Genomic DNA, 13,937 nt, shown 5'->3' with positions numbered 1-13,937 from the left:
AGAATTAAGGAAAATTAGGTAATAATATCAAAATCATTTTAAATGCGTTCGGTGATATCGTCAAGCTCTGTATAAAAAAATATTTTACAGGCAATAAGCATTAATACAACAACTATGATAATACGATAATAATAACAACTTATGATACTATCATAGAAAGGAACATTTTTTGAACAGTATATAAACGTAAACGTAAAACTACAGACTAACAAGTAGGGGAAAATAATTTGAATTTATTTAAAAGCTCGGAAAAATGCCCTTTGTATAATCATTTTTCATTTAATTTTTTTGAACAGTTTTGCTACTATTCGTTTAATTTTATAAGTTGCCTTTACATAGAAATTATATTTTTATTAGTCTATCACAAATTAGACTACGTATAATGTGTCATAAAAACCATCTACTCAATCTAATGACAATGCAACTGCTTAGAGTCGTTACCATTATAATTGTTGGTAATTACGAGATATTAATCTCAATGATTACGAATCCAAAGAATCTGTGACGTTGAGAGTACCTATAATGATTCGCGTTCAATGCTCGTCGAATAGTATTGCAGCGTGCATGAGTTATATGAAGCTATAGCTTTCTATACCCTCTCATGTAAGAAATGGTCTACAGGGTGTCCCAAAAGTCATACGCAATCAAAAAATGAGGGGTTCCTTGTGTCATTTGAAGTAACTTTTCCCATTACAAAAAGTTTCTCAGAGGCTTTATTTACGAGTTATTAAGAAAAAACTGTGAGCAATAAGAGACGAGCTCGGCTGACTGGAGACGGCCAATCGTTAATAACTCGTAAACAAAGCCGCGGATTAAATATTCGCAAGGGAAAAAGTTACTTCAATTGATCTCAGGAATTCCTCGTTTCCCGATTGCGAATGGCTTTTGGAACATCCTGTATACTTCGTTCAACGAGACCTGGCACAAAGTGCAAACAGCTGCAGACAAACGACGCGCGATCGGACCAGGGCCAATTTTTGGCCCTTTAATTTTGTCCCTACAATTTTCGAGCCCTTCTACGCCAGGCTATTCTGTATGTAAGAGTCTTCGATGAAGGTTCTCTGAACTCATTCCTGAGCGTCGTCGTCTAGCAGCCATTATTCAGCTGCAATCGCAGTGCCGATCGCACGATTAATTTTCGTTGAACGAAATATGGGTCTAGAAGAAGGAGAACAGAACCCAGCCATAGCCATACGTGACCATAGAGATGAATGAATGATCGAATTTATATGGTGTGCGAAATAAAGAGAAAAAATAAAAAAATATACCGTAAAATGGGCACCTAGTATACGGCGGATACCGTAAACATCGATCTTCGGCCACGGAACATCAGAACAAAAATGAATCAATCAAACTTACACCACTGATTTCATTGAAATAAAAAATAAACAGTTTTCATCGTTACTTCCAATATTATTTTTATCTGCTTGAAAACATTAACTTAAGTGACAATGAAATTTATAATCATTGGGTTGTCCTGTATATGAATCGTGATAGACTTAAAACTTAAAATTTTAAAAATGTTAATGTACTGTAAACAATGATGGTAATATAAAACCTGTTTTTTTAAATTGTAATCGAGGTACAATCGTAACAATGATTCTAGTATGAAATTCCGTTTATATTGTACGTATCCAACTTATACACATATGTACATTACATATATGCAAGAATAAGATTTAATATATTGAAACAGATGTTTCATTTATATATTGTAGAAATATAACTGTTTGAAATAAATAATATACGATACTGCAATTTCAAAGTGTATATACTCCAATTTACGTTACGTCGTGAACGATACCTAACTAATATGTGTTATTACAATATTTTCTTAAAATCCACAATTCTTCGAAAGTATTTAAAAAAGTCTTGTTGATAAAGGAGCCCGGAAAATGCTGCATGAATAGAAATCGGTTATTTCAACGCGACCCCGACACCTAATAAGGAGGTAGTGGAGCCAGCTACTGTGAGGTAGCCAATTACTGCGCCTTTCATATTGAATCGAACATAGTTAACTTTATATTTATTGAATAAGACATACCACATTTTTCATATAAATTCAATTAATTCTCTATTTGTTAAAATTAAACATTTAAATGGCGAAAATCTTTAACATACCACCAAAATTATGTCAATTTTCTAATAGTAAATATGCGAAGTTCGCTCTAAAACTTACATGGAAAACTTTAAAGATTACGAAAATTTATATGCGACAATCATTTCTAATATGAGCTTTTAAACTACTTATTATGATATTACATTTGTTTTGTAGAAAATAAAATTTCTATTGTGTCCAGTTATAGAGACTCAGTATTAAGATAGGAAACATAATAATTGAAAAACTGTACTCAGGATGTTGAGGAGTCGTCAGATATATGACAGAATCCTCTGAATATTGCACTTGGTGCCTACTACTACACTCGAAGGACCACCCACTGTGTGTGGGACTAAAAACTGTTCCTAATTGTAACACGTAACCTAACCGTTACGTATTCTGTCTATCTCTGTTCTCTGTACTGTACTGTCTACTCTGATCTGCTCTGTCTGCTGGATGTATCTATACTGTATGACTGTTTGTTCTATTCTGACTGAATTCTGAATCTACTCTCCTCAAGGTCTGTACCTTTCTGTGTTTGAATCTGTTCTGCTCAAGGTCTGTACCTTTCTGTGTTTGAATCTATTCTGCTCAAGGTCTGTACCTTTCCGTGGGCCTTACGCCCCCCCCCCCCCTTCCAGAGTGGCGGGAAAACCTAGTCATCCCTTCCAATGTGCCCGAAGCACGTTGTCTGTGGTGGGGATGACTAGACGGGCCGCGTGCACTCGGGGGTGGACGGATGTTTTTGGCAATGTTTTGAAAGTTCAGCTGGCCAGGATCGCTGATGCCGATACCTGACGGCCGAGTCCCCTTCCTTAGTCTTGAGACTTTATGGCGGGGCTTCATGGATCTGTGAGACTAAATGATGGCATTACCTTCATCATCCTGAAATCTGTTTACTTTATGTGCCACATGTTGGCTGCGGACCGGCCCGCTAACGACTGTAATAATCCTAAACGCATTTAAAACGAATTGCTGAAAAACTCACAGATGGCCAGCTATACCATAAAGTCATTTCTAAATCTCTCGCCCTAACACAGGAAGAGAATGCAGCAACTGATTTTCGTAGATCAGAGGTACACAGCAACTGGATTCAGCACTTTTTTTCTTTCTCTTAAAATCGATGAAAGAAGCTTCGAAAGTTACCTTTAAACTCTGAAGAAGTGTCAGTTGAATCGCAAAAGTTATTTTTAATAAGAATAAGTCCGTCAACAAAGCACAGTAATTGGCGCTATCCTACTAATCTACCACCACTTGACTCTTATAACATTTCGATTAACATAAGAGCAAGTTTTCCAGATTTTTGCTCCTGATACAGTCACTAGAGTCGCGAGATTCGCGCGCTTGAAGACTATTCGAAGCAGTAAATATTCGAGGTAGCATATTACACTAATATGAAACGCATCGACGAACGTTATTGTGCTTCAAGGGATTAATAGTAGTTCTTTCGAGCCTACCGAGGGCTTGAACGGTTTCGATTACTGATCAATAGAGATATTCCGTATCGCCGCAACGTCCATTATGGTACTACCATATTCTCTTTCATTGGTGGAGCTCCTTTATCTGCAAGTCTTTGAACATATATAAAGCCGTACCGTGCAGCTCGAACATGAAAGAAGCGACAGAAAAAGTCAAGATTTTTCTTCGCATACTTCATTGATCATACCCAAAATTTCTTAAGATATTTCACCGTTGATTGCGTACAATAAAATCCTATCTCTTCAAAATTCTGCAGAACTTCAAACGTTTATTCTAAAAGAACCATTGTTTTTTAAACGTATTAGAACCTCGTGTACATTTAACAAGTAGAACATGTTAATATAAAAATCTGAGCATTCATTTTCATTGGCATGAACAGATTCATGTATAGTTTTTAAACAGAAAATGTTCAAATTATCGAGATTTTTTTCGTACTGGTTTGTTTCAGTAAAATGTACCATGTATGGTTGAAATTCATTTTTGATCAGCTATGATAATTGTACTATAAAAAAAATATGTCAATACGAGAACTCGAAAGAAGTAACTTTCACGAAAAAGATTATTATTAATCGCAGTATTTGTCATTTTAAATCAAACAATTCAGTCCTGTTCTAGTTTCTGGTGCTAGCAGCAGTAATTAATTGAAAAATATTAAAGTAAGATGTTAACATGGTAAATAACATGATTAAAATATGTCTTATGTAATTATATTCGAAAAATTCATTGAATACCAGTAAATGAATTGATTTGACGCATTCAACAAAGAAGTATTCGGCAATTGTCACGTAAGTGTTATGAAAATTCCTTGTATTTTGTCGCAAAAAATGTAATTACAATTTAATGAAAAAGTTTCCATTGTCACAATTAACACATTAATTAGGCAACATTAACTACTAGTTCCTTGAAATCATCTAAATAAATAATGTGAATGTTTTTCTTATGAGTGCTGATGAAATTTCTTCTTTTCACAGTGTTCATCAATAAACGTCGTTCAGAATAAATAGTAAACGATTTCCTTTATGAAAAAGTGTCAAATGTATTTTTTATGTAATACATGTAATGCGTTAACGCAACAAAATATTTTGTTTGCTGAATTTGTCAAAGTCATTTAAAGGCTACATTCATTCTTTTTAATGGAATGCTTTATTTTTGATTCGTCACAATAAAAGAATGTAAGAAACGAATTCAAAGCACCATTTACAAGTAACTTTCAAGCGACCTTTCAAGTGGTAAAAATAAAATTGCTTATGCAACAGATAAGGATGACATTTTCTGAGTGTTATTTACTTTGTCCGAAGAATTTCTTAAAAATTCCGTTCATCAACCGCTAAACATTGGTGCACTCTTCCCGGAAAACGATCGCTTCACAGCAGCATCAATCATTTTTAGGAAGCCGTAAAAAGGAATTGCCTCATCAATCATCCCATCCTCATCTGTTGCACTAAAACTCTATTTTTTACAACTTGGAAGGTCACTTGAAAATCACTTGTAAGTAGTACTTGAATTCGTTCTTTTTTATGATCATTCATTGTAAAGAAACAAAAATACAGTATTTAATTTAAAATAAAAAAATAAAAAAATATGTTCGACACTTTTCCATGAAGTAAATCGTTTGCCTGTTACGTCAAACGATATTTGTTGATAGATATGTCACGTGTCAAATGAAATACAAACGGATCTAGTTGAAAGATACGGGAAAATCGAATGAACCACAGGACAACCCAATGTATAAATACAATCAGTTAATATAATATCTTGGAACCGAAAAGTATTCAGTTGTCATTGATTTCTGTGAGTAAAATATTCGTACCTATATTCGAAATGGTCACCCAAAAGTCAATGGTCTTTTCCGAGCCTAATTCCTCGTAATCCCATTTCTGTTGCACGGTGACGGATCCATTAGGCCCTACGCTCACCCACTTGTTCTCGTCTCTAAGCTTGTAGGTTTCATTCTCGTTTTCCTTCTCCAAATAGAACGCGATCTTCCCCTGGACATCTCCATCCGCTTCGGTGAAGACTACTTTCTTGGTCGGCCTGACGGCCCTGGTCACCCTTCGTTTCTCTATGCGATGAGGCTGCACCTCTTCTTCCGGTTCCAATGTTACGAATCGAACGATAACCTTGGCAGGTTTCTCGGCCGATAAACTCGGAGTTCGGACATCGTGAGCTTCCACGGTGACGACGTATTCGGCAACGTCGTTCACAGCGATTTCCGGCTCGTTGGCCAACAGAAGTTCCCCAGTCTGCGGAACAACGACCAGCAATCGACTGGGTGTGAGCAATTTGTAGGCAACCTTATCGCCGTCGGCGTCTTTGGCGAAGACTTTGCCCACGGTGGAGAAACGTTTCCAGCCGGTCAACGAGACACCGTTCTTGTCGATGGCCTCCTCGTTCGAGTTCAGAACCGTTGGTCTGATCTCGAACGTGTACAGCTCCTTCTCGAATACTGGCCTGTTGTCGTTCTCGTCGAGGATGTGTACCTCGCCATTGATTTGCGAGGTGCTGAGAAAATTCCCATCGGAAGCGTATATCGCGACCGTGTAGAGTTTCTTCAGCTCCCGGTCCAGGGGTTTCGCGGTGACCACCCTGACGCCCACCTTCTGGCTGTTCAGCGTCAAATTGAAGCCGGTCTGATTCGAGTTCTCCTCTTTAAGGGCGAATGCTCTTTCCCCGGTTTCGTCCGGCAAGATGGCGTAATGGACTGGGAAGCTACCTCCTGCGCGCAGAACGGGGAAACCGTCTATCAAAGTGCCCAGCGCAGAGTTCTCCGTTACCTCCCCTTCGCCGAGATGATCGTGCGAGAAGGTGATCATGTTACTGCGATTAATCACGTAGAGACGAAGGAAATGAGTTTCGGTGCCGTTGGCCAGATCCTCGAGAACGATTAGATTCACGGGCTGGTCGACCAGCGGTGATAAGTCGGACGTGGTCATCACCAAACCGTTCCCAAGCACCGTGAAGTAGTTGGAATAATCGTTCTCCATCAGACGGAAGTTCGATGGACGTTTTGTGTTGAACTGCGTCACTTCGTAGCCTGGATAAACATCGTGAGGCAAAACCGCCACCTTGTCACCCACCGATGTGGCCACTAGCGACACCGTCACAACTAGTAGTATACGCCACATCGTTCTGCCTCTTGTCCTCTCCACTCGCAGTACGGCCGCGTTGTTACTAGAGCATGAGTACCGACACCTCCTGAAAACAGAAACAACAATGTCGCTGTTAGTACAAGATCCTTTGCATATTTCTAATAATAATTATTTATACTAAGTACACAAGAATTTTTAATTTAACTTTCAATACGCCCGCTCTCGTCTACAGTCAAAGTAATTCTAAGCAGCTCTTGTTAACCCCCTGATTCCTCGCATGTTCCTTTGTTTATTTAAGAAATATCACATCGGCCATGATATTCATTAACCCTTTACAGTCGGAGCAATTTTAACTGGAAATCTAAAATTTATTCAGACATATAGTGCTTCCATTTTATACAACCTGGAACATTTTACACATTATGAAATGAAATTTTGTAACTCGTGCAACAGTTAACAGCTCTCAATAATTTCCTAAATATAAGTAAATTTAATAATAATTATTTCGGAACGTGGCATGTGCAGTTTTAGCGGCGTTTTAGGGTCGCCACTCGACTACAAAGGGTTAATATCGACAGATGCCGAAGCATACCATTTGTTTAGTGATGCGTAATATCAAGGTAGACTAAATAATGTACGGACAAGAATTCATACAAGGCTTGTCCTTTTGTTAATTAATGAGATCGATTTCTGTTCTCGGTATCTGACAAGACTGTACGAGTACCGTTTTGCTTCTTGAGATGTATTGCCCTACGCTATCTCCAATGGAAGCTTCAGTTCAATTGAGATAACACAAGCGATTCGGCAACGAATTTTCGGCGAAAAAGGCCATTTCTGTGGTTTCGCAATACTCATGCTACCCGGAGTGAGCCCACGTGACTTTTTCCTCCTTTCAAAGATAACACAATCACCTCGTGGAACCGTAATGTTTTGGAACCGTAATCAACATTGAAAGGGTTGTAACCGACCAACCGAAAACAGTCTCAATAGAAGAGTTCCAGCAGTGTTATCAGGAGTGGAAACAACGCTTTCAACGGTGTATAGCTTCTCGAAAAAACTATTTTGAAGCAGATAATGTAAATTTATCGATAAACGAAGTATAAGGCTTTTTATAAAAACTTGTCCCATTGCTTAAAATTTTTCGTTTAAATAAGCAGAGTTCGTATTCAGATAAATGGACCACACATTCAATTTGCTTCGCAGATGATAACAATACTTGAATCTTAGCTGTTCACGTAATTAGAGTAGCTCTCGACAGTAGTTCAGCGGAAGTTCGCTAAGGGCGTTGCCCTTTTTATTCCATTGAATGGAGTTGTACTATTGTAGTAACAGTTGCTCTGTAGTTGACTGTAATAGTGTTTAGTGCGATGATTAGATTAAAAATCTTCAGAAAAAATAAGAATGATAGGAGTCATGTGCAATTTGTATTGTTCCTTAAGCAATTTTGGTGGGTTGAAAGTGATACATCTACATTCTCAGTTTCGTCTAATCTTTCCGTTATTTCACCCCTCAACGGAATTATAGCGACCGTGGCGAGATGGCGCTACACAAGTTTAAGCAAGTCATGCCTTAATATACGTTATTGTAATTGTTTAAAAATTCGTCTAATTCTTCATTAACTCGTCAATTTACAATGTTTCATCGTTTTACTTACAACCAGTAATATGAGATATGCAATATTTACTAAAACAATAACTTAAAATATAATAATTTAAACAATAGTTTAAAATTTTTATTTAACCCTGTGTTTATGAAAGAGGAAAACACACACTTAAATTTCTTAATTGAAAGTTCTTCTTTAAAAATAGATTTAAAAGATCGGTAAAAACCGCGTCAATATACCATAACTCAGGTATATGTTCAATATGGTGAACTTGAATGTTGATACTAAATGCTCGAACGGGAAATTATAGCGTCAGTATACCATAACTCTGGTATATGTTCAATATGGTGAACTTAAATATTGATACTAAATGCTCGAACGGGAAATTGGAAATGACTTGCTCGTTTACCAGAGTTAACAACCTTAAATTATTATATAAATTATTATTTACAGAGAATATCGAAACAGGATATGTACTATGAGCTACCAAGAATAAAAAAAATCGAATACAGAGATGAAAGATGATGTGCAGAGAGCTTGCACTGCGATTAATCCAAGCAACATTCGAAAAGCAAAAATAATATTACCTCGTGCAATGTAAACATTAAAAAAAGTTGTTGAAAATAAGACGGTAGCTCTCTTAATCGATGCGTATAATTATTAAACCGTGGAACCTTATGCATTAATGGCAAGTGCAAAATTTTTAAAATAGAAGGTAACATACAAATTCACAAGGCTAATATCATTACTATTTGATTTCGTTCCAGTCAACGAAGAAAACTTTTCTTTAATTACATCTTTTTGTAAAACTTCGCAATCTAATAATTACCGTACCGACTAACAAGGATCATCACTGAAGCAAAATATTACAATTTTAAGGAAATTGATGTCAGTTGCACGCCCAGTAACAGGTTCTTAGTGATAACTCTTAGCTAACGAGCGATAAGAACTCTAATAAATTTTTGTTGTATTAATTTATCTTTTTCTATTGATAATTAATTCATATCTATTGACAATTGATTAATATTCCCGACACTCCTTTCTCATGTTAAATAAATATCGACGTTACCCTACAAAATAACATTTACGTTTTTGTATATTTTCCATGTTGCATCGATACTGTGTTCTTTGGAATATCGAGTAGTATCATTACTAACAACTAACTCCATTTTATAATAGTTAGATTGCGAATTTTTTTACAAACTAAAACTCGTCTGCATTAATTATAATATTTAAATGGTCTTTGAATGCTAGATACCATAAGTTATTCTATGTATAAATAACTTACATAAATAATATTTCTAAATATTAAATTATTTTGAAAACAAATATTAATATTTCTAAATATTAAACAATAGTATTTATTTGCAGTAAAATATATTGCAAACATAAAAATTAAAATTATCAATGACAATTTCATTACAGAGAACAATAAAAACAGCTAATCATATACCTAGACAAAACATTGTGATAAAAAGATCACATAATAATGAGAAGGTACAACTGAACCTAAAAAAATTAGGAAACATATACTGCATCTTAGGGTACACGTATTTTCTCCCACTGTAAAGCAAAATGTTACTGTCAAAAGCCGTTATCACTGTACTGCACCCCCTCCAAAAGCATTAGGACACCTCCTGGCTTAGTTATAAATTGTCATTTTTCATTCAGTTTATGTAATGTCCTATGTTTAATATTATTTTTACAGCATCGCATTGTCGAAGCTACAAGTTAAATTGGTTTGTTACTTGTGCAATTAGTTTACCCAATTAATTGAAGAAATAAATTGAAGAAATTACAACAATTTCCTATCGGCTTCTCAAACTTATTTAATTTTCTGCGAGTGCCCTAATACTTTTGGAGAGGAGTGTGCATCATATCGTGGATGTAGGGGTCTGGCGCAGTACCAACAGAAAAGGAGTTCGAATATTATCTAGAGATTTTAAGACAAAGCCGTAAGGACAATGATTGTTGCCCTGTAATATGTCAACGATGACACCCTTCATAAAGAGCATACCCATATTTATACGGTGACACAATGTTCTTAGTACTCGACGCAAAGTCTAAACTGCACATCAAATATGGGGAAAAGGTATTTTGATCATTATTTGTAATAACATGCATACGAATGAATTGAACTAATTACAAGTTTCAAATCCTTATCATATCACGCATAACAGTAATACAAAATTGAACGCTTTAGCCAGTGAAAATACAATTTTTGATAACTTTTGAAAGCAATTTCCAAGTCATTGCTGTTAGTGATTAATTTCGTCTTCACTCCAACTGTACAAGCATTCCTTGGAGAACAATAAAACTCGTTAAAGTTCGTTAACTTTTATTCAGTACTATTGCATTATTGGCAAAGTTTTCAATTTACTTACTAAATTTATAAGATGAACACAATGAACGATTATTTAATGGGACATCAATTTCTTTATAATATTGAACAGACATTTATTTTATGCTAAAATACTTCGAATATCTTCTTTTAGTGTTTTCAGTTTCAACGTTCCGTCTAAAAATGAGGTCGGATTACTGCAAATAAAATACAGGACGTGGATAATGGAATCACGTAGAAGAAAATTTCGATAAGATTGAGTGCAAAACCTTTCGCTATACCATAACTGTTTAGCTGCACAGTACTTGAAGAAATGATACTAATATTAACCCCCTTTTATCAGACTCTTCCATTCATAATATCGATGTCCTCGTCAATGCAACCAAGTTATAAAAGGGACAAAACATACTTTTGAAAAGTTCGGAAAGTAACATGTAAATGTAGAAATAGCTTAATGATATCACGTACATTTACAATCAGATACTGTAGATGTCCTAGTTTCAAATGAATTATGAATGTAATGGAGAGTTATATTATATTTTTCATATGTTAAAATGTAATAAACATGTTTCAATGGATGCTACAGTCATTCTATGGAATTTAAGTAGTATATCTTATCAAAAATCGTAAGAAACACGTCCTGAAGATTTTCGTATACATTCATCATTAATGTGATTTACTTTGTACAAAATGTACATTATGTCGTAAGAGGGTTTCAAGAACAATTAAAAAACACTGACCTTGCATATTTTTATACTTTTAATATAAGTCCAGAAATAAGGACAGATTTTAGAACTGCTAGAACTTCAGATAGTAGATGTAGAACTTCATTTTCATTTGAAACAATATTAGGAAAATGAAAGATATATATCTTAGTAATTGCAACGATAGAAATCTACTCATCATGCATGATTTTACATTATTTTAAATAAATTCAAATATCAGATTAGGTTATATTTGTATTTCAGTGCTCTCTTGTATTAAATCGTGAAATCAAACCTAACCTCACTTTTTGAAATCAATGTAATGAGAAAAGAAAAACAGATGAGAAACGTTATGACGAGAAATACAAGACACGGAATTATGTGCAGAGTTCCTCGACAAATACAGAATTTTCATTTCAAATACTTTCTTTTAATTCATTAAAAACATTATCAAGTTTCTAATTTTCATCCTGCAAACTATAGTATGTTTCAAATAAAAAATTTGTGAAAAATCGAAATATACTTCTAGCGCATTAAATGAAAATTATACTATTTAATAACAATGTCAGCAAATAATTGACATAGTGGTACGAAAATTGAGACATTTGCTTTAGTTCACCTTTGTAATGGTATTAGAGTGATCTTTTCGGTTTTTTTATATCATGTTGAAAACAAAAACGCTCCTTTCAAACCGCTTTTCTTCTGCAGTAGAAAACCAAAGAGAACAAAACTACGCAACCTACAAAATTGAAAATAATAGGATAAGATAAGAGCACTGTTAAACTATTAGGCGCTATCCATAGATATCTGGTACTCAATATCGTGGGTTAATTATTGAACCGTAAGCCGAGTTATACGTCAAGACAACCGGTTTGTTTGAGACCAATGAAATTCGCAATCCATTACCGGAGGGAGAATGTAACACAACTACGATCAAAGCTTTGAAAGACCATTGGACCCCTGTGACTTAGGGATGAAGCTACGACGGGAATTATTACCCGCCAAGTGAGCCACCATGTTCCCATGCCGATCATTCAACGAAAACTGCAACAGAGACGAAGAGTGGTAGCATTGAACAGACGATAAATTATTTCGACGGGTGTAATTCGTGTCCCTGATTCGAATTTATGTCTCCCTTTAAACAGAGCGCGCGCTCGCAATGCTGCCCGTATGCCCACACACATATCAAAGCCAACATCGCGTTAGCATAACGAGCAATTCCCGTGCTAGAGCTCACAATTTTTCATATACGCGCAACCTCTTGATTGTGGTTTGTCCCGCTGGGAACTGAAAGCAAATAATTTGCACAAGCGATTCTGCTTCGAATCGAGATACACACCTGCGTAACTACGCAGCAGATATACAGGGTGTTTACGCGAAAACTTTAAATTTACACGTATCTCGACAACAATACATTCTTTAGACAAATTTTAAATACAAATGTTACTCGATTTTCAAGTGGAAATAGAACTAGTTTATTTATCTTTTTCTTATTGTTCCCTTTGAAGGTTATTACAAGGGCGACTACGAGCATTCTGTACAGCAAGCATTGCGTGTCCAAACCGCAAAGGAAGTTCCCAAGTAAAATGACGTAAAGAGTAGAGAAGCGTCGTAAGTAAACAACTTTCTCATTTTGTTAAATATTCCTGTAAGGTAAAATCTGTTTTAAAAATATTCCATACAAAAGTTTATTCTTCTGTCGCTTAGAATAAGCATCTGTAATTAAAGATATAGTATATTTAGATACAAAAAAAAATGAATAAAATAAGTGACTTGTAATAATACCTCTAGTCTTTTGCATTCGAAACTATTTCAACTCTAAAATGAAGATATTTGTTTCCAGCTACAGTTTAGTATGACTGTTTTGTTGTAATTAAAGTGCGTTCTTACAGAAGATTTCTATTATTTGACAATTCATCGAATATAGACACATTTAACAATGTAAAAATTTTTTTGAAAATAGTGCAGCAATTTAGAGCGTCATTTCCGAGTTACTACTCAATACATTGTTCCGTCTCGGAACAACAATTCTGATAGAAAATATTCGACACAAAGGCTCTGCGAGTGCAAGAAATGTTAAAGCCATAAAACGGTCGAAGCCGCTCCTCCTCGGAAAATCCATAGGGCGACCGACCACCACACGGGCCTACAAGCGCTCTTCAAACAATCGATCGTGATTGGTTCTTTACCGGATCACCAAAATCATATAAATATAAGGCATTTTTCAGAAATCATTAGTCAACATTCACCAGTCAATAGTCAACGTCAAGAATCATAGTCAAGAATAGTCAGTCAAGAAGCAGTTAGCAAGGAGTTGGCGAAGAATCAGTGACGCAGGAAGGAAACAAGGGTGATCGGCAGTGACGGAGTGACGAACGAGCAGTGTTCAAAGGAAACAAGGAAAAGGAACAACACCAGAAGCACCGAAGAGCAGCGAGAACAAGACATCGCTATAGCCTATCTATCCAATATCCGCTCCGTCACAGCCGAAACATATCCCATATTAAACATCATTAATTTTCAATAAATTGTTAATTACAAAAACCCGTTGATTCCTCAATTCTCACTATACACTCGCTATCGAGTGATCTGTGGCAGTTGCGTACGCGGACTCGACGCAACA

At 35.8% G+C, this 13,937-nt stretch overlaps 1 protein-coding gene across 1 annotated transcript in view; it reads right to left on the bottom strand.

The window, feature by feature from the left end:
* LOC144476690 (neural-cadherin) overlaps positions 1 to 13,937 on the bottom strand; it is a 573,745-nt gene that overhangs the window by 467,086 nt on the left and 92,722 nt on the right. The window contains exons 2-3 of the mRNA XM_078193815.1: positions 5,388 to 6,772; positions 1,269 to 1,313 (exon numbers count right to left, since the gene is read on the bottom strand). Coding sequence (XP_078049941.1) covers positions 1,269 to 1,313; positions 5,388 to 6,702 — 1,360 coding nt within the window. The 5' untranslated portion in view covers positions 6,703 to 6,772. The remainder of the gene's footprint in view (positions 1 to 1,268; positions 1,314 to 5,387; positions 6,773 to 13,937) is intronic.

Source organism: Augochlora pura, chromosome 11 (assembly GCF_028453695.1).
Source record: "Augochlora pura isolate Apur16 chromosome 11, APUR_v2.2.1, whole genome shotgun sequence".
NCBI classification, from domain to species: Eukaryota; Metazoa; Arthropoda; class Insecta; order Hymenoptera; family Halictidae; genus Augochlora; species Augochlora pura.
The sequence above is the reverse complement of the archived record's forward strand: the minus strand, read 5'-3'. Positions and strand labels throughout refer to the sequence as shown.